At 36.7% G+C, this 24,353-nt stretch overlaps 1 protein-coding gene across 2 annotated transcripts in view; it reads right to left on the bottom strand.

Annotated features, from left to right (window-relative positions):
• bbs9 (Bardet-Biedl syndrome 9) overlaps positions 1–24,353 on the bottom strand; it is a 159,771-nt gene that overhangs the window by 45,388 nt on the left and 90,030 nt on the right. For both annotated transcript variants that reach the window (XM_023329818.1, XM_023329825.1), the window contains one exon: positions 18,891–18,998. In XM_023329818.1, coding sequence (XP_023185586.1) covers positions 18,891–18,998 — 108 coding nt within the window. The remainder of the gene's footprint in view (positions 1–18,890; positions 18,999–24,353) is intronic.

The following is a 24,353-nucleotide window of genomic DNA, read 5'->3' as shown; positions in this document are numbered from 1 at the left end:
TCTCAAATACAAACTGCATCAGTAACCTGGTTTAACTAAAGAAAATGTTATATTTTCTTTGTACTCAGAGACTCTAAACGCTTTGAGGTGTCCATTCTTGATGGAAAACAAGCCAACATAAATTATGCTAAAAAAGTGACAACATTTTCCAAAGAATATAAATCTGTGAGTGGCTGACCTTAAAAAATACTGTGCAGGAATGCTCAGTTTGGTGATTTGACAAAGAACCACACATATAATTATACCTCAGCTATCTTAACCTCAGGGATTCCAAAAATTTGTCTGAGCCACTTCCAAAGCAGCATGAACCGACATGGAAACTGTGAAATGGAACCACCCCGTGAGCAAAACGACTCTGGTTTGGGTGTTTGAACATCTTTCTTAGGTTTCATTTTGTTGTGTTTTCTGGCCAGTGAGGCTATCCTTCCACATTTAGTTGAGTCAAACAGATGCTCTGTAAACTCCACTAATGTTGTTTGGTATGAGGTTTAGCAGCTGCAAAATAAATCCATCTAGCCATTGTAGAAATCCACAAACAATTACGTTTTTTATCTTTTGAAGAATCTGTGAAGAAAAACCACACCCGAGACCACATAATACCTACACCACTCAAACAGACTGCAGCTTTAATGTGTGGAGGACAGAGAGTAACAGTATTACTAAAGACTGGGAATGACAAAGTATACATAAAACAGACTAATTTACTCATTTGACTCAATAAACTGGCAACCCATATGTATATTAAACCTCCAAGAACAATTCATAAACTTTGCTCTTGATACTCTGGCATAACAGAACCAGTTGCTGCCAGTTAAAAAAAACGTTCTATTTCATTGTAACTTAAAACAAAACAGCTACAACTATTCTTAGTGCAGGTACAATAACATTAATTACTCTTATGTTACTTTAATTGCCAAATAAACACTGTATTCAGTCTAAATTAATATTTAGTCTTAGATTTTAAGCACTTGTATCTCATTGTTAGTTCATTCTGCCTGCCTGTTGTTGTCTTCTAAAAACACTTTCCTCTGAATTTGTCCACTGTAGCTTTAAGAGAGAAGTTTTGAATTTAATTTTCTTGTAAGGAATAGGAAAGCAGGTAACATAAAGAAAAACTGAGTATGTTCACTATTAAAATATAAGTTGAAGTTAGATTTAACTGTATTTTGACATAAACTGGTGTCAAATAAAACAGATGTTCTTGTGCAAATTAGATCCACTTTCTGACATTCTGTAAATATCAAATACAAAGACTGATAACCAAATCAAGCTAAATCCTGTGATTTACTTTTGAGTTCTTTTTAATGAACTACTCTTAACTAATGCAAAACGATTCTGATTGTTACGCTTAAATTCTCAGTTTACCCCAAGAAACCTTTAGAAAGCAGCACCAGTCTAATCAGAAGCCGATTAAGCATCTAAAATAAAACCCGGAACTGAAGACCAAGACAAAAATAGACAACCAGGGAAAAAAAGGGCCAAGCGCTGCTTTAATGTAAATATCCACTGATTTGAATTGATGTTGGCTGATGGAAAACAAGAAGACAAACAGAGTATCAGAGCCAGATCCTCTAAGTAACTACATCTGAATCCGTGTTTTAGAAGAGTAGACCAGTTTGACTGCATAAACATTTCTCTAAAAGATACAGCGAGAAACAGCCTAACACATAAACTGAGCTAGATATAAACACATATACCACAAGCTCAGACAAATGTCAAAACCCAGTGCTTCCAAGAAAACTGTTCATTCCTCCTCACACACTTCCACGCCCATACACATAATATGACAAATACACATAAACACCGCTCAGTATCTTTGCAGAGAGATGTGCTGTGCCATAAACACTGGGCCATAACTCCATACACCACAAAAGACAAAAAATGCTCTCAGCATGTATAAAGGCAGAGTTAATCAGTACCTCTATCTAAGGGAGTTCCCCTAAAATTTCACACTCACTATGCAGCAGAGTGTAGGAGACGGTTAAGTGTTGAAATGACTTCATGCACACATATCACCTTGACACTCTTTTCATACACACACAAATATGAACACACATGTGGTGGAAAGGTCATCAAACTCAACAGGCTCTTGCTCTGGTCAGGGCTCTGCTGCTTTTGTTTGAGCTAAATCCTCTTCCTCACCCAGCAGCCAGCGCAGCACCAGCTCAGCACATAGCTGCCCCTCTGTTTGTGCTGGGAAATCAGATAGTGACTCCATGGCCAATCAGTGGTTTCGGATTACGCACATGTCAGTGGATGTATGTTTTTAAATGTGATCATATAAGTGTTTGAACAGAGGCTGGGATTTTGACATTCCTGTTCTGATAAATATACATCTCCATGTGTACCTGATTTAGATCCAGATTTAGATCTTATTAGTTCTGATCTTTAAAGAACAACCTGCGGCAGGCACTTTGAAAGTTCACAGCAACATCCAAACCAAACACACAGCATTTTAGCAGACTAACACAAAGCAATCAATATTCCAAACTGTGAACTGGATTGTTACCCCACAATATACAGGCTTCTCCATAGCTGTAGGCTATTTTCCATGAATAATTTGAAGTTACATTCCACAGAAAAATCCATGAATAGGGGAATATGTCAATTCCCTTATTCCCCTAAAATCTTCACATTTTTGCTTTGAAAGGATTTCCATACACTCTTCCTAATCTCCACATGTAAAAATCTCTTTTCTTGTGAAGCTTATGTTGAACCTCATCCCACTGATCTGTTGCCAGGTTAACTAAGACACGTAACCTTGTACCTTGTACAGTACATTTTTAGTCGTACCCACTACTAAGCACACTTTGCACTAGAACCAAATTCACCCAATCGCACTCACAAATGTGCACCCCTTCATACACAGATGCACAGATCTTTAGGGGTAAGGTGCCTCGCCCGTCTTTTTTCTTCAGTGAATTGGCACATCTACCTACACGTTTCAGAACATCAACACATTGCTGATCATGTTTAACCAAAAATCTGTTTTTGACAGCTTAATTCATTCTTTTTGTACCATTTCCTAACTGTTAGTTAAACTTTGGTATGTGTTGCTGAGAGACGACTAGCATACACATGTGGCGACTGTGGGCTCAGCACAGTCTGGGATTGATCATGTCTCATTAATAACTGGGATTAATTAAGAGCCCCAAAACAGGGCAGAGCCAAAATCTGCACCAGCTTGCACATGTGTGTGATTTTGTGTCCATTTTCATGGAGATAGATGAGAGTTTAGGTTGAATGTATGCATGTGTATTTGTGGGAACATGTGGGTAAATGACCATTTGCTGAATAAATGAGGAATGTCCTGTCTGGGACTCTGAGCACGCGTTAGATTGGTTTTAGAGGTATGGCGTTTCAGAGTGTGCGAGCAAATGTCTCATTTCCATGGCTCAATATTTGCCATGGAGAAAATCCCGGCCTTTAGCCTAATGAAGGAAACTAATCATGGCCACTGTAATCACACAAATACACACTTTTTATTACTAAGCACACACTAGCAGTGTGAGTGAAGGAAAGGACGAAGATGGGGCAAGTATAAAAGGGTGTGAGCTAGACCAAAGGGAATGGAGAGGAAAGAACCCATTATGTACCCGTAATACTTCTGTCTGCGGTCTAAAGCCTGTACTTTGTATTGAGTCAAAGCCAAGACCAGAAAGACCAAACCGACTCTTTCTACTGACACTGATCACTTCTCACTCTGCTAGAGAAAACATTAACGCTTTCAAAGGAAAAGGTGATTTCAAGATTCTTAAGAAGTTCTGGGGAAATTGAAAAACAACATAATTACCTTAGAGCCTTCTCAGTCAGAATGAACTTTTCCTTTTTTAGTTTATTCATCTCTAATATTCATTTTTTAAGGATCATGAAGGATTAATGAATTCTGGGTCTTGTGTTCAGTCTTTATTTACACTGATTACACCAAACATCCCAGAAATAATGAGCGCAATCAACATCAGGAAGATGACGAGAGAATTATAATTAGAGGGAATACAAACAAGCCAACAGTTTTTCCAGAAGATTACACTCACTTTCTCAGATATATCAAATAGCTGTCTAAAATTTAGGATCAAATTCACGACATGGCTGTGATTGAGCTCCTTGTTGATGCTGTCTGTTAGTTGTGACACATTCCCAGTAATTTCATCTTTACTTTTTATAGAGTATATTAAAGATGAATTCAAAACTTTCAAAGTATTAAATGTTTGCAAATGTATAAGGACACACCTTGCTTAGCTGATGTTCTATTTGTTGCACAAAGCTGCAACATCTCTTGTCACCATGTCTAGTTTACCTTTTTCCATTTTCTGTATGAAGAGTTCAACTTAATCCTCAGTAAGGAATCCTTAAAATGCATTTTTGGGTCGTAATCCTCAAAAAAGGAAGAGGAAACCCTGGTTTATAGTAATAATTTATGTGTGGTATACCTGTTAACATTTTGCAATATTGCAAGTCTGTTTGCTTTGAATTTAAGTAAAGTGAAAATACACGCTAAAAGAAACACAACATATTTCTGCGGCAATAATTTGAATTTTGTGCTGTCAGTCTTGTTGAAGAGGTAAGTGTCGCCACACACAGAAAGATGTGTCTGCGCTCAGTCTGCTCAGTGTCTACTCACCCACAATGAAGCCCTTAGCATAGCACACACACATATGCACAAGGGCACAGTACGTTTTTATAAATAGTGGCAGCTGACGAATCCTCTCCCCCGCTTTGACCCTTAAACTCTTGCTCTACCGTCTGTACCCCCAAGCTAATTGACACGTCTGCTCTGATAAACTATCCGCACATTCTCTAAAAACACACAGAAGCTCCCCTTGAAATAACACAATGCATCACTTCAATCTGTTATTCAAGAGCGATCAATATTAAAAGAAAATAGTGCTTTTTATGTAAATTATGTGGTGCCTAAATTGCAAAACAGCACATTTTACAAAAGTGAATAAAAGTAGGAAAATCAAACCGGTAAAGGCATACAGAGGACATGACAGGACGAGGAGTTCAGTAGGGGCTCTAATAAAACACATGTTACCTATTGGGTTTTGCGCTGGACAGAGGATAGAGAAAGAGGCCTACACTTCCCAGGCAGCCAGTGGAAAAGTACACTCTACAATTCATTGCTTCCTTCACGCCAAATTAAAGGTCCCTTGTTTAAAAAAATGGGGGTAAGGGCAAGGTTGAGGGAATTCAAGGGGGGAGGAGCAACAAAAAGGAGCTTTTATTACAAGGAAAAACATTCTATGATCACCACAAAAACTGCTATGCTTCTGTCTGTAGGAGCAAATTTATACTCAGAGCAGAGTTTTAACATTGTTAAACAGGTTTTCAGCAGTTTTAGCTTATTGACTTTGGTACATCTTTAAGTGTGTAATCACATTTTTCTGGGACAGAATACATTTATTCAGAAAAAATAAATTACATTATGCAAAATTTTTTGATATACTTAAAAAGCTTAACAATGTAGTACAAATTGCACAATTTGCACAAATTTACATGGTGGCGGATTTCAACTGTTTTCTATAAAATCTATTGAGGCAAACAGTAAACAACCCTATAAAAAGCTCAGAAAATCGCACCAGCTCTATGATAATAGTGACAGAGTGACAGAAAAATGTTGCCATCATCCATCATATCATCAATGATATTGTAATTATCAAATAAATTCCTTCCATTTTCTACTGTATGTTAAATTTGGATTACGCAAAGATTTTCAGAAAAATGCAGGACAAATAAATGAATAAATAAATAAATAAATAAATTTTTCTAATTTTTCGAGATCACTAAATTTGTAAAGGGGTCTCTTTAGCAGAACACATACAATATTTTGATTACAAGCACTCTTTATAATAAGTAAATAACCATGTAAAAGGAAAGTGCAAGTCACATCTCAAAAGCATATTAAAAAGACTGCATATCTACAGTACATGAGTTTAGGAGTAATTAGTGAGTAATTTGCTCTCATAAAATGTGTATCAAAGTATAAAAACGCAACAAATATCATATTTTGCTATGTGCTTATTTATAAATTGAAAAATTAAGTTACCTCCATTATTGAAATTTACAGGAGTCATACCAATGACCCATGAAATGACCCATGAAATGACCCATGAAATGTACAAAGTGAACTATTAGCACCCATAAAATGTATTAGAGTAATGGCTATACAGCTGAAAATAGCTGGTGTGGGCCTAATGTGAAAAGCAGCAGGAGGTGTAAAGGCTGGTTTCACCAAGATGGAAGCTGCATTTCCTACATTGGCCTCCCAGAGGAAGAGCTTTCATTCCTTCTGTAAGGTTCCCTCAGGAGCTAGGGTCTGAATGGACACTACTGCATAAACACCGGCTCTCTACCACATGTTACATGACCTGAGGGGAACACACAAATACACATCTGGGTTTCCAGCTCTCAAAGACTGTCTGGTTTGTTGATGGTTATCGTAGTGAGAACGGTTCCTGCCACTCCCTTTTTTGCCTCTTTATAACTCCCCGCACTATCCCTAAATCTGTTTCTTTTCCCCTCCTTCTTCTGTCTCCTACTCCCTCTTATCCATAATTTACAGAACTTATCAACACGCCTTTGATAAATCAAACTACATGGACGAAACTCCCTGTTGCATCATACTGGCTACATAAACATATACATTTTTCCCAAAGTAGTTGCCGTTGTTCAATTCAAATATTTTGTTTAGCCTTTGTGGTAAAAAAAGAGAAACTCAACATTCTTGATTGTGCAAAGATTGTGCAAATTATATCTTTGAAGTTTGAACACACTGAGGCATATGTGAAAAGATGAGGGAAACACAGAGTGAGTTTGTGTAAATACATCAGTACAGATTTCCTGTCTCAACATCTGTTCTGTATGTTACTTTCAGTTTTCAAGACTTTAGACAGTTCAGTGTTTTATGATTTAAACATCATCATCCAAAAGGTACATGTTGTAACAAATCTGACTAAAATTTTATGAAAAAAACCATTGTAGAATAAATGGGTACTTTAAAAAATAAAATAAAATCTTATGCTTTTATTAAGGTCACTAAGGTCAACCAGTCCAGGTAAATCTATTGTTTTCCATTCCTGATGTAGGGACGGATGTTTAGTTTGTCATTGTGTTTTTCATGTTTTAAATTGAGCTAAAGTCACTTTTGCAGGTATTTTTAATTTTTTTTAGCTTGCTCTGCTTACTTCAAGTTAAACCTATTGCACAGACCATGCCCTATATTGTAGGCATTCAGTTTTTCTCAATCTAGGCGTTGTGCTCCACTCCACATCCCCAAACTGGAAGAACCCAAGTGGTTCCCAGAACAGAAGGGATATACAGTCATCCCTAATGGTTCTAAGTCTTCGTCAGAGTCTCTTCCAAGTGAAATGTGGTATGCATGTTAAGGGGAACCTATTATACAAAATTCATATTTTGCACAGTTTTGTACTTCCAATTAGGTCTCAACTGATTCTAAAAACAGCCTAAGCGCTTACGAAAACCACTCCGATTTTTTCAGGTTATACGCTAATGTTTTACGGTGTCTCAAAAGCAAGCCACTTCAATGACCTCCTGATTGTTAAGTCACAATCGACAAACACTGCACCATTACATTGCAACCCAAGCGGTGGTCAGCTGGTTTTACCACTGTACAATAGATGCTGGAAAAGACAAGTGTTTTATTGTATACCTAACATCCAGGAATTACTTGCCACATCATTGTTGGTTGTGCAGGAGGTTCTACTTATTCTGCTTTTGTGTCAGATTCAAGGTCAAAGATATAAGTTTGAATAATTGCACAACTGTTTCCAGCCACCTTCATGTGAGTGTAAAAGTTTAGTTGGGGGGGAGTAACCATATGACAGCAGTAACATTTGGATTTTAAGTGACAAGAGGCCCTAAAGCAGCTCATTCTCATTCTCATTCTGAAAGGAGTTCAAAATAAGAACTGGACAGACTAAAATCCCATTTTCTTAGAAACATTTTGTGCAAAAAATGTAAGGAACATGTTTTGTAGAGCAGATAGACCTACCTTAACCTGTTCAAGGAAGTATAATAGGTCCCCTTTAAAATTACAAATGGAGGCATTCAGGAATTACACAGATCTGCACCGTCTTAAATGTCTCCTTTTGATGCAGAGGACCAACAGCTCTTCTTTTGCTCCCTTTCCCACTAGGCTGTGTACCACTACAGAGGATGGTTTGATCTTAGTAGGTTTTTAACATTGAAAAAATACAGTCAAAGCCACTTCAGGAGCTGTTTTTTAGATAACTGACAAAGATGACATTTTGAAGAGAGGGCACATCATAAAAATACCCATATTTCCCAAACTAAACAACTCTTACAGTTGAATCAAGCGCAGTATTTGCCTGACACATCTCATCAGTGGCTTTTCAGGTCCAGAGAAGGAAAGACCAGGTCAGTGAGGACATGTTGCAGAATATATATTGTGAAGCCCTGGGATTAACAATGGATACTTACTGGTTCAGTGTAGATGTGAGCATTGTTCACTATGTAATCCACAACACTCCTGATGTTCCAACACATCGTAATTTTTTTTTTATCTCTCTATGTCAACACAACTGTACCTTTTATAAAAATAGATGTTTTATTACTCCCATCTTGGCCCACCCCACCTGCATTATTCTGCTTCTATTTATGTCTATGTAATAGGCCGAAATTTCAACTGATTGCTTGCCAAACAAATTAGAAGCGATGACATGATTTGTGAGGTGAAACCTTGTGGTTCTCCATGGATCCTGGAACAAGATAAACTCATCCAGACTAATGAGTTCCATAATAGATAACAGCAACAAGGTCATTTATTAAATCCTTCTCTGATAGACTGCAAGACATTCTCAAATAATTGATCCATCAAAGACAAATGCTACATAAATGAGCAATACCAATATGGCTTGACTGAGTAGCTGTTGCAAAGGTTAAAAATCTTACATTTTCCATTGCGTGGTTCAACAACTCTATATAATGCAGTGGTCTACCTTGGTACCAGACTGGTCGATAAATATTTGGAGCGCCATTCTCTTCTCTATCTGTAATCACAGCGAGCATTAGCCTCCAACTAAGAATAGCTGATCAGATAATACTACTGCAAAGACATTAGTGGAACATTACACACACATTAAACAGCCAAGCATCCCATCATTGCTCCGACAACACAACCAGAGCCAAAAAAGACTGTTCACGAGATGAAGCGATAGCTGTGTACTTGGGATTCAGTTGGTGTTCACAAGCTTTGGAGTTTAAGAACAAAGGAAAGTGCTACTGCTGATGCTGATAAGCTGAGACCTCAAAGTTTGAACTTTGACAGGTAATTAAAATGATGACAATCTTAAATTTATTTCTAAGTCTGCTTTTTAAAGAAAGGTAAGTATTCACTTTTTCTTCACTCTCTCAACTCTGACATAACCCGTCAGGTTTTATCCCTCTTATTTCTAAACTTGTTGTCTTCTTGTTGGGCTGCATGTTGGCTGAGAATCCTTCAACTTCCACAGCAGGGTTGTGTTTTACATTTCTTATTTTCTAATTTGTTAGGTTTATTTGGAAGAACATTAAGTTGTTCATGCATTCTATAAAAGCTTTTAGCATCATGTTTTTTCTCAGAAGCTCTTGTCAGATCTTACTCTGTTTTCTTGAATGGACTCATTAGGCTCAGGGGCAATATTTGTTTGTAGTAAGTAACTGGGAATATTTAAACAAATAACAACCATTATAGCTCTGTCCTTGCATTTTTATGTTCTAAATTTTTGAGGAACTCGTGGTCTTTATTCAATTTCACGACATGCACCATTTGAATATCAACAATGTGTTTAAAATATAAAGCCAAATAAAATGCTTTGAAAAAGGAGGCCTTTTTATCTACATGTGGGGATAAGTTGGCCTTTAAGAAAGCTGGAGAGAGCAAAACATTCAGCAGACAACAGGAAGGCTAACAGAATATGGTAAAGTTGCTCCTTAACGCCTTTTGAGCTTTTAATCCCCATCATTGAGCATACTGGATTTGGAAATGTTCACAGCTGTTATAGAAATCTGTCTGTCTGTTAAGGCACAGACATTCTAGAGAGAATACATAAAGACAAACTGCTGGGCTAGTAATTACGAACAAAATATGAACATTTGTTCTTTAAATGCAGTAAATAAGTTTCCAAACTTATTCACAAATTAGGATTTTGAAAATTGAGAAAATATCTTTTTATTTTTATTTTCATTTTTATTTTCAAGAAAGCCTCGTGCATCTATATTAAAATAAACATGCTGACACTTTCACCTTATTATGCTAGACCACTACAAGTTGTGTAATGTTCACACCCACTTTTATAGACTCAAAACGTCATTAAACATTTACACACTCGCTACTATGTGCACACACATCTAGCATTCAGGCTTAGTTTAATAAGCCACATTTTACTCTCCATCTGCAAGGACACTTAACCTCAGAATGTCTGTGTGTATACGTGGGTGAGGGTTTGTGGATGGCCAAACAAGAGCTCATTCTCTGTCTGTGTTTTTATTCATGGGGGGTGAGCCTTGAATAGTGAGACCTCTATCTGTCACACCCATCAAAAACCACAAACACACACATAGAAGAGCGACTCATGGGTCAGAAACTCAAGGCCTTAGCCCCAGATGATCCTGTTAGGGATGAGAAAACCTGCCTGCTGGGCACGACGTGTTCATGTGCGAGTGCAGAAGTTGGATGTGACCACCAGCCCCAGTGTGCCACAGTAAAATCAGTAGCTCTGTTCACTGTGTTACCGTTTCGACAGAAAAACACAGCAGGACTGTGTGATTTATCTCTGCTGATATATGTTTCATCTGGCTTCTAAATGAGTTACTACAAGTATCTTTACCTGTGAAGGAAGTGAGAGGATTTGGCTGCAGTAAATAGGCATAATTTACACAGATTTCCTTCTGCACATTAAAAGCTGGAGGATGTGACTTCATATTAGACAAATTCAAGACTCATGATTAGCAAACAGTTATTATAATAAACTTCCTAAAATCAGATACTGAAGACACAAATCTGCCAGTATGCACACTGTAATTTAGTTGATATCTATTATCCCATAATTTATAAGTATTTTGATTTTAATTTGTGTAATTATTACTATGATTTAGGGTTACAATGCAATTGTTTTCAGGGTAACAGAGCATCCTGTCAAATGATCATTAAGCGCAGGCTTTTCCAACTTTTTCTTCAATCTTTTTTATTTTGAAGATGTGGCTGGATTCCCTTTAAGAATGGATGGTGATGTGTATCAACCTACTCAGTTGACTGAGTACAAGTTCATAAATTTAAGTGGCCACAGCACAGTATAATATTCTTCCAGATTCTTGTTGCAGAGATTAAAAAGCAATGAATTAATTACCAATTATTTTAGATGTTTACAGGACATCAAAAGAAGGAAAATGTATCATGTTAAAAAAGATTCATCAAGTATTGGTGCACATTTGTACCAAGAATACCCAATCTTAAATTACAGATAAGGCAGAAGATTTCCAATTTTTTCTACTGAATGTCCTTTGTGCTGTGGAGTCAACTTGGTGTATCATCAAGTAACTCTACCAAATACACTATCAAATCATAAATGCTTGGAAACAGATTATGAGTGTGAGTGTTTCATTTTCCTGAAATAATATTTCAAAAATTGCTGTCACAATCTATTTTTTTCAGAGTCTGACTCATATCCTTCTCCTTATCTGTATTTTGAGAAGCTTTCCAAGAGGACAATAATGAGCAACAGCTTTTATCTGGATTCATTGCTTAATGGATAGATCTTAACAACATGCTAATGCATGAAGAACATTGCTAATGGGTGAAGTATAGCACAGCAGCTAATGGTAAACGTTGAGGGGAAACACTAATGTGCTTGAAAGGCTGTTGCAAATTAGCAACAGAAACTGTCAGAGTAATGTTTAAATGTACAGTATGTATGAGGTGGAGTGTGGTGATAATATCAAGTCTTAGCTGTTTCAAATTTTTAGTAATTTGGTATTAATCAACTCATTTCCACCTTGAAGATACTTTGTACCAGTATTGCAATATATGATTTATTATAATTTTCAATAATGTATATGCAGTTCATTTAGGTCTAAAATGGAAGGAAGTTGTGATGAAATGGCAAAACATTAGGATAAGAAATAGTGAAGAGGTGAAGTGACCTGGAGCTGGACAAAGCTCTGGCCTGAATGATAGTAGCTATGGGAGGATTTCTAAGCAACCAAAGGAGAACACAGGCAGGGATCTGACATTGCCTTTGATAAGACGTCTACAGACACAAATATAAGATCAAGGAAAGGCACCAAAGTTAGGTCCACGTTCAAATTAACTTCAAAGAAAATAAGGCAAAAATAATCTTAAAGTTTACAGTAAACTGTTAAAATTCATTTATATTGATGTCTACTTCCAATGTGCTAGGGAAAAAAAACAAGACATGAACCTGTTCTTTCCTGTTTTCACATGTATGACTGCATATGGTTCCATGTGTGAATCTGTGGTCTGGATCATGTCTGTGATCCCAGGTGGGCTGCAGGGGAGGAGCACAACAACAAAAAGAGATGCAGCGGCAGGAAATAGAAGGAAGACACTCTCCCTTCTCCCTTTCATCTTTCTTTTAGCCTTCTGCTTCAAGAGAAGGAAAAACAAGGAGTGTGCTCTACAATCCTCTCTCCCTGTGTCCAATTCTCAGACATCTTTTGATGCCTTTCAAGTCGACCAGATGAGCTTTCCGGTTGTCATGTATCCTAACAGAAAGATCTGTGCGCACAGGATTTGGCATGAGGCCTAATTACTTTTAAGTCTTAGACAAGTAGGTGGAAGGTGTATGTGAGTATTTCTTTGTGTAAAAAAATATGAGCTTTGAACTGATTTGTTCTCTGTCACCTTGTTCCTTGTTTTTATGGGAACTGTAAGCGGGCCAGTGGATCTGAAAGATTTTCTGGCACTTTGCCACCATCAGATAAGATAGGATAGAGCATAGGAGTACTCTACAGAAGAGTTGAGTCTAAACCCTGCTTAGAGAACACAACAATGTTTGCATAATACGTAATTATTTTTGTTAAAATGTGATGAGATTTATAGTAAATAACAGAGTTCTGGCTTGGTCATGACCTTAAACAGCAGTTACCTTAAAGGTTAATGAAAGGAAGATTGATGTGATATATTTTAATCCTCATGATCTCGGTTCTACTACTGTTGATCTTTCATTACCTATCTAGGATCAAAAAATTGCCTCAAACTTGATTTATGTCAATTCAGCTATCAAATCCTGCTTTTTTTTATTTACCTGAGGCAGCTGGCCAAAACAAAGTCTGTCTGGAAGTACAGACTTCAAACTCATGCATCCCTCCTACAACACCTGATTGGCTTGTCAGTGGGTTTAAAAAAGGCCATTAAGCATTCCTTTGATTCAATTTGCAATGTTTAGGAATCATCCAAACATTGCAAGCAGTGGCACTTGAGGACAGGAGTTGCAGACATCTGTCATATTCCATCATGCTCTAAGCCAGCTGATCAAATATTTCTGATTCTCCCCAAAACCTCCTCCAAAACCAGAGGGGGAAGTCTTATCAGTTGTTGTTCAAAGTTGTGGCAAGAGCTCCTGATGAGCGTTAGGCAGGCTCCACGTCTTACTGTTTTTAATTTCCATTTAACACTCTTTAACTATCACACCGTTTTAGTTGCTTGTGATTTCATTTATCGTAATACTTTTTTTTTTTGCTTTACTCTAGTTTTATTTGCATGTTGCTTTATTGTACAGCACTTTAGTCAGCCGCAATTGTTGTTTTTAAATATGCTTAATAAAAGTACAATGGCATGTGCAAGTACGCTCAAGTTTTTTCTGTCTTTCTATCACAACACGTCTGGAAATGATGTTATCCTCATTCATTTCGCTACTTCCCGAATCATTTCCCCAGTAACCTTCATCACTACTCCTTCCTGGTTTTCTTTTAAACACAAACCGCAGACATGATCAGGAGCTTTCCCTGGCAAACAATACTAATTACAGATTTTTATTTGTAGCTCTGCCCTGTAATAGTGGTGTCTATTGGGGTGTGTGTGTGTGTGTGTGTGTAAAAGAGAGAGAGAGAGAGACAGAGACAGCAAATGAGAGAAAGAGTCAGGAAAAACATGTTAAGTCTCTGATTTGATATTAAGTCTTGGTTCACCATACACAAACACAGACATAAAGCCCAAATAATTGTGAATAAACTTAGGTCTGAAGCACTGTTCTTATGCAGTGTCTTTGTACTGAGCTTAGAGCAGATGAAAAAGTAATATCACCAGTCTTGTGGTGTTTTCAAAGACAGATGCAGACTAGCAGCTGTAATATGCAATGCCCCTGTGAGCTACCTGATGTTTTCCTGTTCAGAGGACACAGCAAAGTTCAATGGATACAGCATGTAATGGAGGAGATTGCATTAATGCATGCAAATAGGTTTTAAAGTTTACATTGGCCCAATAAAACAAATTTTTACAATGCAATTCTGATAATAAACTGTATAATGAAGTTACAATGATTTATTGGTATTTTCTTTTTGTTATAGTAGTTACTGTAATTCTTATGAGACTAATGCCACTGTGACAGGAAATAAAACATGTACAGTATAAAATTATTGATTTTAATATTGTCAATATATGATACAAGGACAGTTCTGCTCTTAAAGGAACGTGGACGCTAATCAGAGCATCATCAATCTCTATGAAACATTTTCTTAATTAATAAAACAATCCTTGTGCATAATGTCAAGTATTTCTTGTAGCCAGGTAAATCTATAGGGTAAATATCCATCAGTATCTACACTATATGAAAAAAATAAACATTTTGTACTTTCTACAACACTTTGCAAAAACACACACTGAATGGAAAAACACAGTGTTGTGCTTGAGGACATACTGTAAAAGTCAGGATCTCCAGTATCTTTTGTTGTAGAAATCTTGTATGAATCCAAACCTAGTATAATTTGCATCTCCTGCAAATACCTGCCCACCAATTCCAGTGACAACTTAAGTAATCTTGATAAATCTTCTTCTGCTACATTTCCATTTCATTACTATTGCTCCTGACTCAACTTGAAACAAGCCACAACTTCTTTAATACCAGAGTGAGTTACTGTAGCTACTGATTGAGTCTGAGCCGCTAGATGTAGCTACATTCTTTAAAGTGTTCTTCATGAGGATTTCTTCCCATTGTAATAAACTGTAATCATGAGATTTTCCCCCAAAAATAAACACATTCATTTACTTCTAGGTAACTGTCATATAACATGAAGTTGATAAATTAGAAGAGCAGCTAAATGCTTTTGTGAAATCAGTTTTTTTTAACAGAAAGAAACCCTTACGAAGTTGAAGCCATGCCTCCTCAAAGACCTGGAAAAACTTCTCCATGCTTTCCTAATGTATTGTCAAGACTTCTCTAATGCTCTTTAAGTCTGTCTAGATCAATTCTCTCTGCATTGTTTAAACTCTGTTGAAAATGCAGCGATACATCTTTTAACTGGCACCAAAACACCATGAAGAAATGACTCCAGACTTGTAATCTAACAACTGGCTTCCTCTTAGCTTCTGAATTTATTTCAAATGCTGCGGTTTTTAAGGCTTTAAGTGATGTACTTCTGTAATATTTAGGTAAAACTCTGCAGGAGAACGGCAGTCCAGCAGCTGTTTTTTTTTCATGGTTGTTTCACAACTCAAATAAAAAACAATCTGCTTCAGCAGCTGTCGAATAGGTTATCTTTAATTGATGCACTATGTAAACAGTACCAACATTTTAAACTTTGCTTAACACCATTTTTTTATTAGATCATAATATCTAATAAGAATGTATGTGGTTCGACATTGTTGTTTTCTTCAAATGAAGAAGGGAAAAATGAGGCTGATGATAGCTGACTGAGACAAACGCCTTGGAGAAATCTACAAACAAAGCAGCACAGTGTTGTTTTCCAAAGCAGACCACATTTTCTTTGTTCTTTTTACTGTATCTTAATTTCATGTTTGCTTTGGTTCTAACAACTGATTCTGATTTGGTCAGAATCAGTTGTTCTAGAATTGACTATGGCATGAATAAACGAGTAAAAGTATTAAATATGCTTGTAAGGACAGAGGGTTAAAGATGGTTGAGTATGTAATTCAAAGATGAAAAGGAGTCGGGTGGATTATGCAAATGAACTTTAGTGAATAAAAAAAGGATGAACGAATCGTACATAGTGATATACGACAGAGTGTAGGCATTCAGCTAACATAGCTCTTTTCTGGAAAAAAACCCTCCTCAATTACTCTTCTTCATCTAACCTCAAGTACTTCTGCTTCTTCTAAAGCATTATGGGATATAGAGTCCATTCTGTTAAATAGTCAGTTTTGAAACAAATACTAACTATCAAATGCTAACTAGATTTATGAAATAACTGCAACTAAAATAGTTACTTGTATTAAATTATAATATCCCAAATAATAAGTCCTAAGCAAATCCTGTTTAAACCCAAAACAAATTCTCAACAGAGTATTTGGAGGGATTTCGTTTGATGAAGCAAAAACACAGATTATTCCAGACAACTTTTATTCTGTGGTTGCATCTTAACCAAGTGATGTTTGTCTTGCTGTTTTTGTGTACGTATTATGATTGTGATAAAGAAATAAATTCATTAATATATAAAAGTGATTCCTGCTAATGATGACAGACATCAAATCAGCTTTGAGCATTTTTTATACATTGTGTCCTAAAAACAGTCAATTGGTTAAGATTGTTAAAGATAAAGCAATATGTGTGGTTGCTGACATATTAAAAAGATAATAGCATAGCAAATGGAAGCACAGTAAAAGATACACATGTGAAATCTGAGAACTTACTCCGCACACTGATGTGCTGCCTAGACGTACACTTTGTACATTTGTGTGTATCTAATGATCCCCACGTCGGCTTCTCAGTGTCTCCCACACCTCCCCTTCTCATTAGCGGTGACGCCTGAGTGGATTAACCACACACATGTGCACATCTAGCACACACAGACAAACCAGGCACTAATGAAAGTAGAGCCCATCAAAGAGAATCTGTACTCATGTTAAGGCAAGACAAACCATCATAAAACAAGGATGATGTGTGCCCACCAAAAGCCCCTTTGTGGTAGTAGTGTGTTTCTGTGTGTGTGAGTCTTAGGAGCATGAGCCAGCAAATAAGATGTACTTTGTTTTATGTATGTTTATGCTTTTAGAATTGTGTGTATATCTACGACATCTGGTTATTGTTTTCAGGATTATATAAACTAGTAATACACTAAAAGAGATTAAACCCTACAAAAGAAGACAAAAATCAGAGACGGAAATGGAAATAAATATGAGAAGAAAACTCACTTCAGAATTGAACACAGACCAAGATATCTGTCTTTCTGATCTAATGTGATTCAATCAAACTGACAGATGGAAGAGCAGACTGAAAGAAGAGTATGGATAAAAATATACAAGTGGCAATCACAGGCCACAGAAATTCAACTGAGGATGTGAGTGTGATCCAATTTAAACAAACAGCAGTGGGAACAGACCTGCTTAGTATATGCCTGTAAAAGTGATGACAGTTTTTCTTCTCCTCAAAGGATTTCAGAAATATCCTGTCCATAAAACTGTGCTTTTGAAACTTTTTTTAAACATTTTACTCAAAAGGTTTGTACAACTGCAAACAAAACAATAGATTCTAACTAATAACTAATTCTATAATAATATTTGTCTTCTTAAATTTTGTGTAAAAAGTGGTGTAAATTAATAAAAATGTTTAACCAGATGTATCACAGTTCGGTCACAAAAAAGCGTAACAAATACCTTCAAAGACCTCCCTGTAACTACAGACTTTGACCATGATGAAAAACAACAACAACAAAAAAAATTGTCAAGAACTGCAGAGAATCTTATAGGTAAGTAACATGTTCATATGGGGGGGAAAAAATCCCTCTTATTGAAAAAGCATCCCCCAAGGCTGTGTGTTAGGCACAACACTTGTAATATTTCATAATGAATGTTCCAGATGCATCTCTCCAGTTTTATGATGTTTATTGTCATGGAAATACAGTTGACCTAATGTGGTCATTTGCAGGTTGTTTGTGGCAGTCACAACTGTTCCACAGAAAAAATAAAACAAGAGAATAATAAAAATACAGGCAGTTATCTCTGCTTTATGTCCACATGAGGTACTTAAATTAAACTTGTGCCCAATGTATGCTCCATTCATCTTTATATGGGTTTTGTACTTATATGATTTTAAATATTTTAAATATGCAACTTTTTTTCATTTGTTTTACTCTCGATAATGACATTTTAACTCAAGGGTAAAAAATGGCTAAAATGAAAAGGTGGAAAGCTAAGGAACATGTTAGTAATCAATCTCAGACACTCAACTCAAGCTAATTCATCTAAACATTTCTTTACGCATAAATGTTAGATCAGTTGATTCAGTGAGTAGGTTCAGTCTTTTTCTTTTTGGCGCATTTGATTGACAGCAGTGAGAGGTCCATCATATTTTATATTTTATTTATTCTTTAGTTATTGCAGGAGCACCCCCTTGACTAGTTGCTGTTCTTGGCAATCTCTTTTGTGACATGGGCCAAGAACCCGTTATGTGTCTGAAAACTCAACTGTGCCCATTCTGAAGCCCATGAGCCATTAGGAGTTAAAGCAATACGTGCAAGTTAGCAACATGATATAACACTGTCTCCTACAGTAGTAACAGACAATGAACAGGTAGCATCAAGGCTCTGGTCAGGATTTATTGTCATCTGTCAGGTATAAAGTTCTGATGAATTGTAATATTATTTGGTTTGACAGGATGACCCATAATTGGAGAAAAATGTACATATGTAACTGCAAAGAAAAGTAGAAAATCAACTTATAGAGGACTACATGTTCCTACCTTTCTTGACTTTCTTTGATGGTTTCTTCTTGATGAATTTGGTAATTTCTTGTGGATGTTCCAGATCCTCCCCATCACCAGAAACCTCTGCTATTGGCTCAACACCTCCTGTGAGTAAAACATAAACAATACGATATAATGGGTACATGTTTTAAAGACATAGCTGAAAGAAGTGTAGCATCTTCACAAAAGACAGGCACCATGGGTCTTTGTTTTCTTGTTTGACCAGGTTCATCAACCTTCTACCAACAAGCTGACATTGCAAAATACAAAACATTTAGAAAATCTTTTCAAGTGGGTATATTGTAAAACTAAAATTACACTTAGACTGTAAATGTTATCCCCTAAGCTGCTAAAATAATTAGGTTGGTAGAAAAAAGTGCCTCAAAGTAAGAAGCAATTGTAAAACAGTTATTTTAATTGTGGGTACATAAGAGAAAAACCCCAAAGGTTTTTAAAGGCCTTTTAAAACTTTTCAACGCCTGCTTTAAGATTTACATAGCCTAATCAGTTGTTCTTCAGACAAAATGCGTCATTTATCAAAAATAAGTAATTTATGTTCCAGACATGAACAATTACATTCTAAAATTCAGACTGTTTGCTTTCTGATTACAGAGACAAAGGAGAAAGTTAAAGTCTTGAGATACATTTCTGACATCATCTTTCTTTTCTCCTTGGTTCAGAGCTACACTTTAATTGGTATGATTCAAGTTGCTATTTAGTCTTTGTTTTTATTCAGTCTATTTTTGTTTCGATGTTTTACAATGTGTCTTAACTAGTAGTTGTAAAAGTTTGGGTTTATTTAATGTCATATAAGCAGCAATGGCTATGTGATGGGAACAACATATAATAACAAATTAGTTTAATTATTTAATAAATAAATAAACATACAAACAATTGAAACATAAAAAAGCTTCATGTTTTTTATAAAGTTCCTAGAAGAACTTCACTCAGAACTTGACATCTTCCTTTTTTGTGAATAATTTTTTTCCTTAAAACTGATTTTAAACACTCATGTTTTCTCTGCACTGTTTGTATATTTCTTAAAGAATACATAAAGATAACGTAAAGATTAGATTCAATTTCAGAAGAATATAAGCGTAGCTCTGAACAAGTGTTTGGACATGTGGTGTGTGTGTGTGTGTGTGTGTGTGCGTGAACTAGGATGTGTGACGTTGTGATTGTGTGATTTTGTGTATGTGTGAGATAAAAATCCCCAGCAGAATCCCCTGGATCAGTCTGGATTTAAGGAGCTCCTGAGGCCGATGAATTGGATGCCTTGTCTCGCCCTCTACCCCATCTTACAGTCTCCTCCTCCCCTCATCTCTCTGTCTCCTGCTGCGTCCCATCCTTACTTCTTCTGCTTGTGTCTTCCATCACTTTGAGACTTTTCTCTACCTACCACTCAATACAGTATATACCTCAACTCTTTCTTACTACCTCGTCATCTATACTGTTTTATTCTTTTAACCTGGCTCTTGTGCTTTTTCTCACATTTTCTTCAGTCCCTCCTTCTCTCCTCATCTTATCCCACCCTTCCCCTGATTTCCTCTGATCCCCTAGGATTGTGTCCAGTTTCAGGGTATTTTCAGTTAACGTGCACAGCACACACTGTGCCATTGTGTATGTGTGCATTTACAAGACAGAGCGTGCATGTGTGTCTGCCATCAAGTCTACCTTAAGGTGTCTGAGAATGTGTGTGTGTCTCCATCTCCCCCTCTGCGTCTACATTTGTGTGTGTTCAGATTATAGTAAGCCCTCTCTAATATTTATCCTGGCCTTTTTTAAAGCCAATCTTGTTCCCTTTGGTCAGACCACAGCCTGTGGCTTCACACACACAACCACACACTCAACGTCAGTTGTTTGAAATGGGATAGGCCTCTCTCCTAATTGGGCAGGTGTTTTCTCAGGGCACCTTGTTTTTTTTAACTCTGTCATACAGTTCAGTGGTACATATGTAGGTGTCTGTTTTAACCAAGGTTTAATATCAACATCAGGTAAGGAAATTGGCCACCTCTGGAGCAGCTTATGCTGAAAAAAAAAGAAAAAAAAAAAGTAAAATCACATCGCATACAAGCCTTATCCTACGGCTAGCCTCACACACATTCCTCTGACTCTTTTGCTTCCTGTAAATAGCAGGTATTTTGTCATCTGGTCAGAGTTTAGTGCATTTATATATTTCTTTTGGCAGGTCTAATGTCTATATTCAACTGTAGACGGGTTATTAGCAGTTTTACACAGTACAAGTATTGTTAGAAGTTGTAGCGGCAGTAATTGCTTCCATTACAGTAATTATTATTAGAATTTAAAACAAAACTACAACCAGTTGTTATACTAGCATCACAAACAAGGTATAAAAATAGATTTTAATTTCTAATATTAGTACAGATATAAAAATGATTTTTGTAATAAATTACATCAAATGACTAAAGCATTGAAGTTTAGCAAGTTACAAAAGCTGCTGCCACCCTGCTACTTGTCTAGGCATGTATGTAGTAAATGTGCTCATTTTTTAAGCATAACATTGCTTTTCTCAGACAAATTATCATCTTTCTTTGTGTACTTGTAAGGAGCCAACTTACAACACTGCACTGCACATAAGAATGCATATTCAAATATGGAATCCAGGAAATGAAAGACTTAAAAAGAAAAACTGTTAACTTTTAAATTAAAAGTACAATATGTAGAATATTTGAATGTAAATTTAACACTTTACAAAATTTACTATCCAGTTTTCATGTGGAATAACTTATAACTTCTAAAGACTTGATGTGGCCAGTGGGTTGTAAAATGCAAATGTCTTCCCTCGAGACTTCCACCCTACTTAACATATAGATCATAGAAAACCTATAATATATTCAAGTCTGTATTCAGTTCTGCTGTCCAAAATTCATTCAAATTGTTCATATTTATTCTTTGTGACATTAAAATGCTGATTAAATCACAAAGTCTCCCATATTTGAATAAGTTGCAAGAGAAGTAGTAAAAGAAAATCAGAAATCATTAGATGTTTTATGAGTAGCTATTTCCATCATAATATCAATCCCAATAGATTTTAATTACTTTAAATGAAATTTAAGAAGCACAGTGGCACAGTTACGGTCACATCAAAAGCTGTGATCCATGTTTGATCGGTCGGAACATTACAAGCTGCATAAACCAATGCGTGACAACTTGGGGCCACTTTGAGACAGTTTTAGAGCAACTCTGGACAGGCTGTTTCAGGGGTTAAGCTGCTTCCAAACGACGGGTCTGTTTTGGTCTGAAATGCGGACACACCAGAGCATTCCAGCTTTATTCTGGGCTGTGGTTTGAAGATGGGGGTGACACTGTGCTACTGTGGTTACCGGCAATTTGGCTGTGGGCTTTACGCTTTTTCAGTCCCCCCTCAAGGCACACATGTTCACCCCCCCACGTGTACACACTTCGACTCATGTATCGTACCCGCTCTAACCTGCTTTTGAAGGCAAAGATCAACATTTAGGAAGTGTGTAGCTGAAAATCGTATTTCACACACAGGATATGGATATTTCATGGGTTGAATATTGTCTAAGCAGGTTACTGACATTTCGGTGACATTGGTTGGATTTACTGAATGATGAACCTCAGGTAGTGGTGAATTCTCCCCTAAAATAGCACCCTGCTAATTTATATATAGCAACATGGAGGAGAACTCTTCAATTTGGAAACCCCACACAGACAGAACACAGACAGCTGCTCAGAATTACACACATAACATGACCTACACTTAAATACATTACATGTAGTTTCCTGAGCGGACCCTCACGAATCCATGAACAGATACATGTATGTGTATGCAAATACTGAAGGACATATAAGCGTTGCCCATCTTCTCCCCTCTCTTTAATTCTGAAATAGATGCTGGACCCAAACCACAGCTACCAGTGGAACAAAGTGAAAATAGCCTGTGTGGATAGGAGAAAATGTGCATGCTTGCTTCAAATGGACTGTGACTTTATTAACTGGGGGAAAAACCCTTGAAATAAAGTCTAAAAGGTATTACATTCAAAAGGCGCGACATGAGAAAATACACTTAAAAGATCAGAGGACGGCAATGTGTCATCGAGCTGGAATAAAAATGCTCACTATAATTAATACTGACAATAAGTTGACTAATAATTTTTTAATTACATTAGTAAGCTTTATGCTTTTGGTTTGAGCGCAAATGTGACAGAAAAGGAAAATGCGAACTGCCTGAAATAACTGAAAAACTCAGACAAAAAAAAACACCACCCTGTCATTTTGCTTTCGGCCCCCTAGAGATGGAAAATATCTCAATTCAGTCAGTGATGCAGACTGACAGGGGAAAGTGTGTGACTTCTCTGGCTTTGGGTAGAAAAAAAAAGATAAAAAGCCACCCTATCTTTATCTCCTCCCAACTGCATTTACTACACCACAGAAGTAAGGAGTATGTTTTTTACGTGCTCGTTGCTTTGTGATTATCTCCAGAAATGAGATATTTTACTGCTTTTCAGAAAATATTAGTTATTAATACTCAAGCAAAAGACACTCTGGAGCATAGATTCTGAAAGTCCAGATTCCAATCCAAATGAGAATCGAATGGCAAGTGAAGCTGGTCCCAGTCTACCTTATTTCTTTTGACGTTGTCAACAGAAGACGGACCAAGAGTTGTGTGGGAAAGAACCAATCACAGTGCAGTATGCTGCTATAACGCCAGGCAATAATAATTATAGTATTTTAAAGAAAAGTGCCTTGTTTAGCAGTGTGCAGCAGTAAGGGGTGTGACGATACCTAAAATTCACAAGACAAGTTGAAACACGAGACCGAGTTAACGAGAATGAGATGGGATTTTAATGTTACTAAATCAAGTTTATGCTGTAAAAAGCCCTTCCTGTGTTCTGCAATTTTTATTGATTTTTGCCACAAACTCAACATTTCCTTTTATCTCTTCATCATAGGAACAGTGGGTCACTATGAATGGTATGTATGGTCTACAGTAGAACATTTCTCAGCATGCGCTGCGATTGTTCTTCCCTGTCATAGAAAGGGAAGAACTGATTTGAAAGGAAGGACTGATTTTTCAGATCCTCCATTGGCACATCCTTCATATACAGTATGTAGCTCAACAAACCGCTAGACTAACAGCCACTGGTTGTTATAGCGATTCCTTCTGCCTCCTTCAGCATCTTGTTACATCCTGGTGAATCAGAAAAACAAGTTTTTGTCCACACCAAATAAAAAGAGCCACACAGAAAATATGTTACAAACTGAGTGACTAAAAAGTCACATTAAAACAAGGAGCAAACAATCTAACTTTATTTTATCACCCCAGAAAACATCTACCTGCCCAACAATTTAAGGAGAGAGATACAGTAAATATTATAGCTATATGTGTTCCTTCTTTATTTTTAAATATTTGAGCCCCTTAGTAACAAGTAATTATAGGCATAAAGTGCCGTTTTTGGGGTGCAATTTACAACC

Source organism: Xiphophorus maculatus, chromosome 3, assembly GCF_002775205.1.
Source record: "Xiphophorus maculatus strain JP 163 A chromosome 3, X_maculatus-5.0-male, whole genome shotgun sequence".
Lineage (NCBI taxonomy): Eukaryota > Metazoa > Chordata > Actinopteri > Cyprinodontiformes > Poeciliidae > Xiphophorus > Xiphophorus maculatus.
This window is presented reverse-complemented; position numbering and strand designations above follow the sequence as displayed.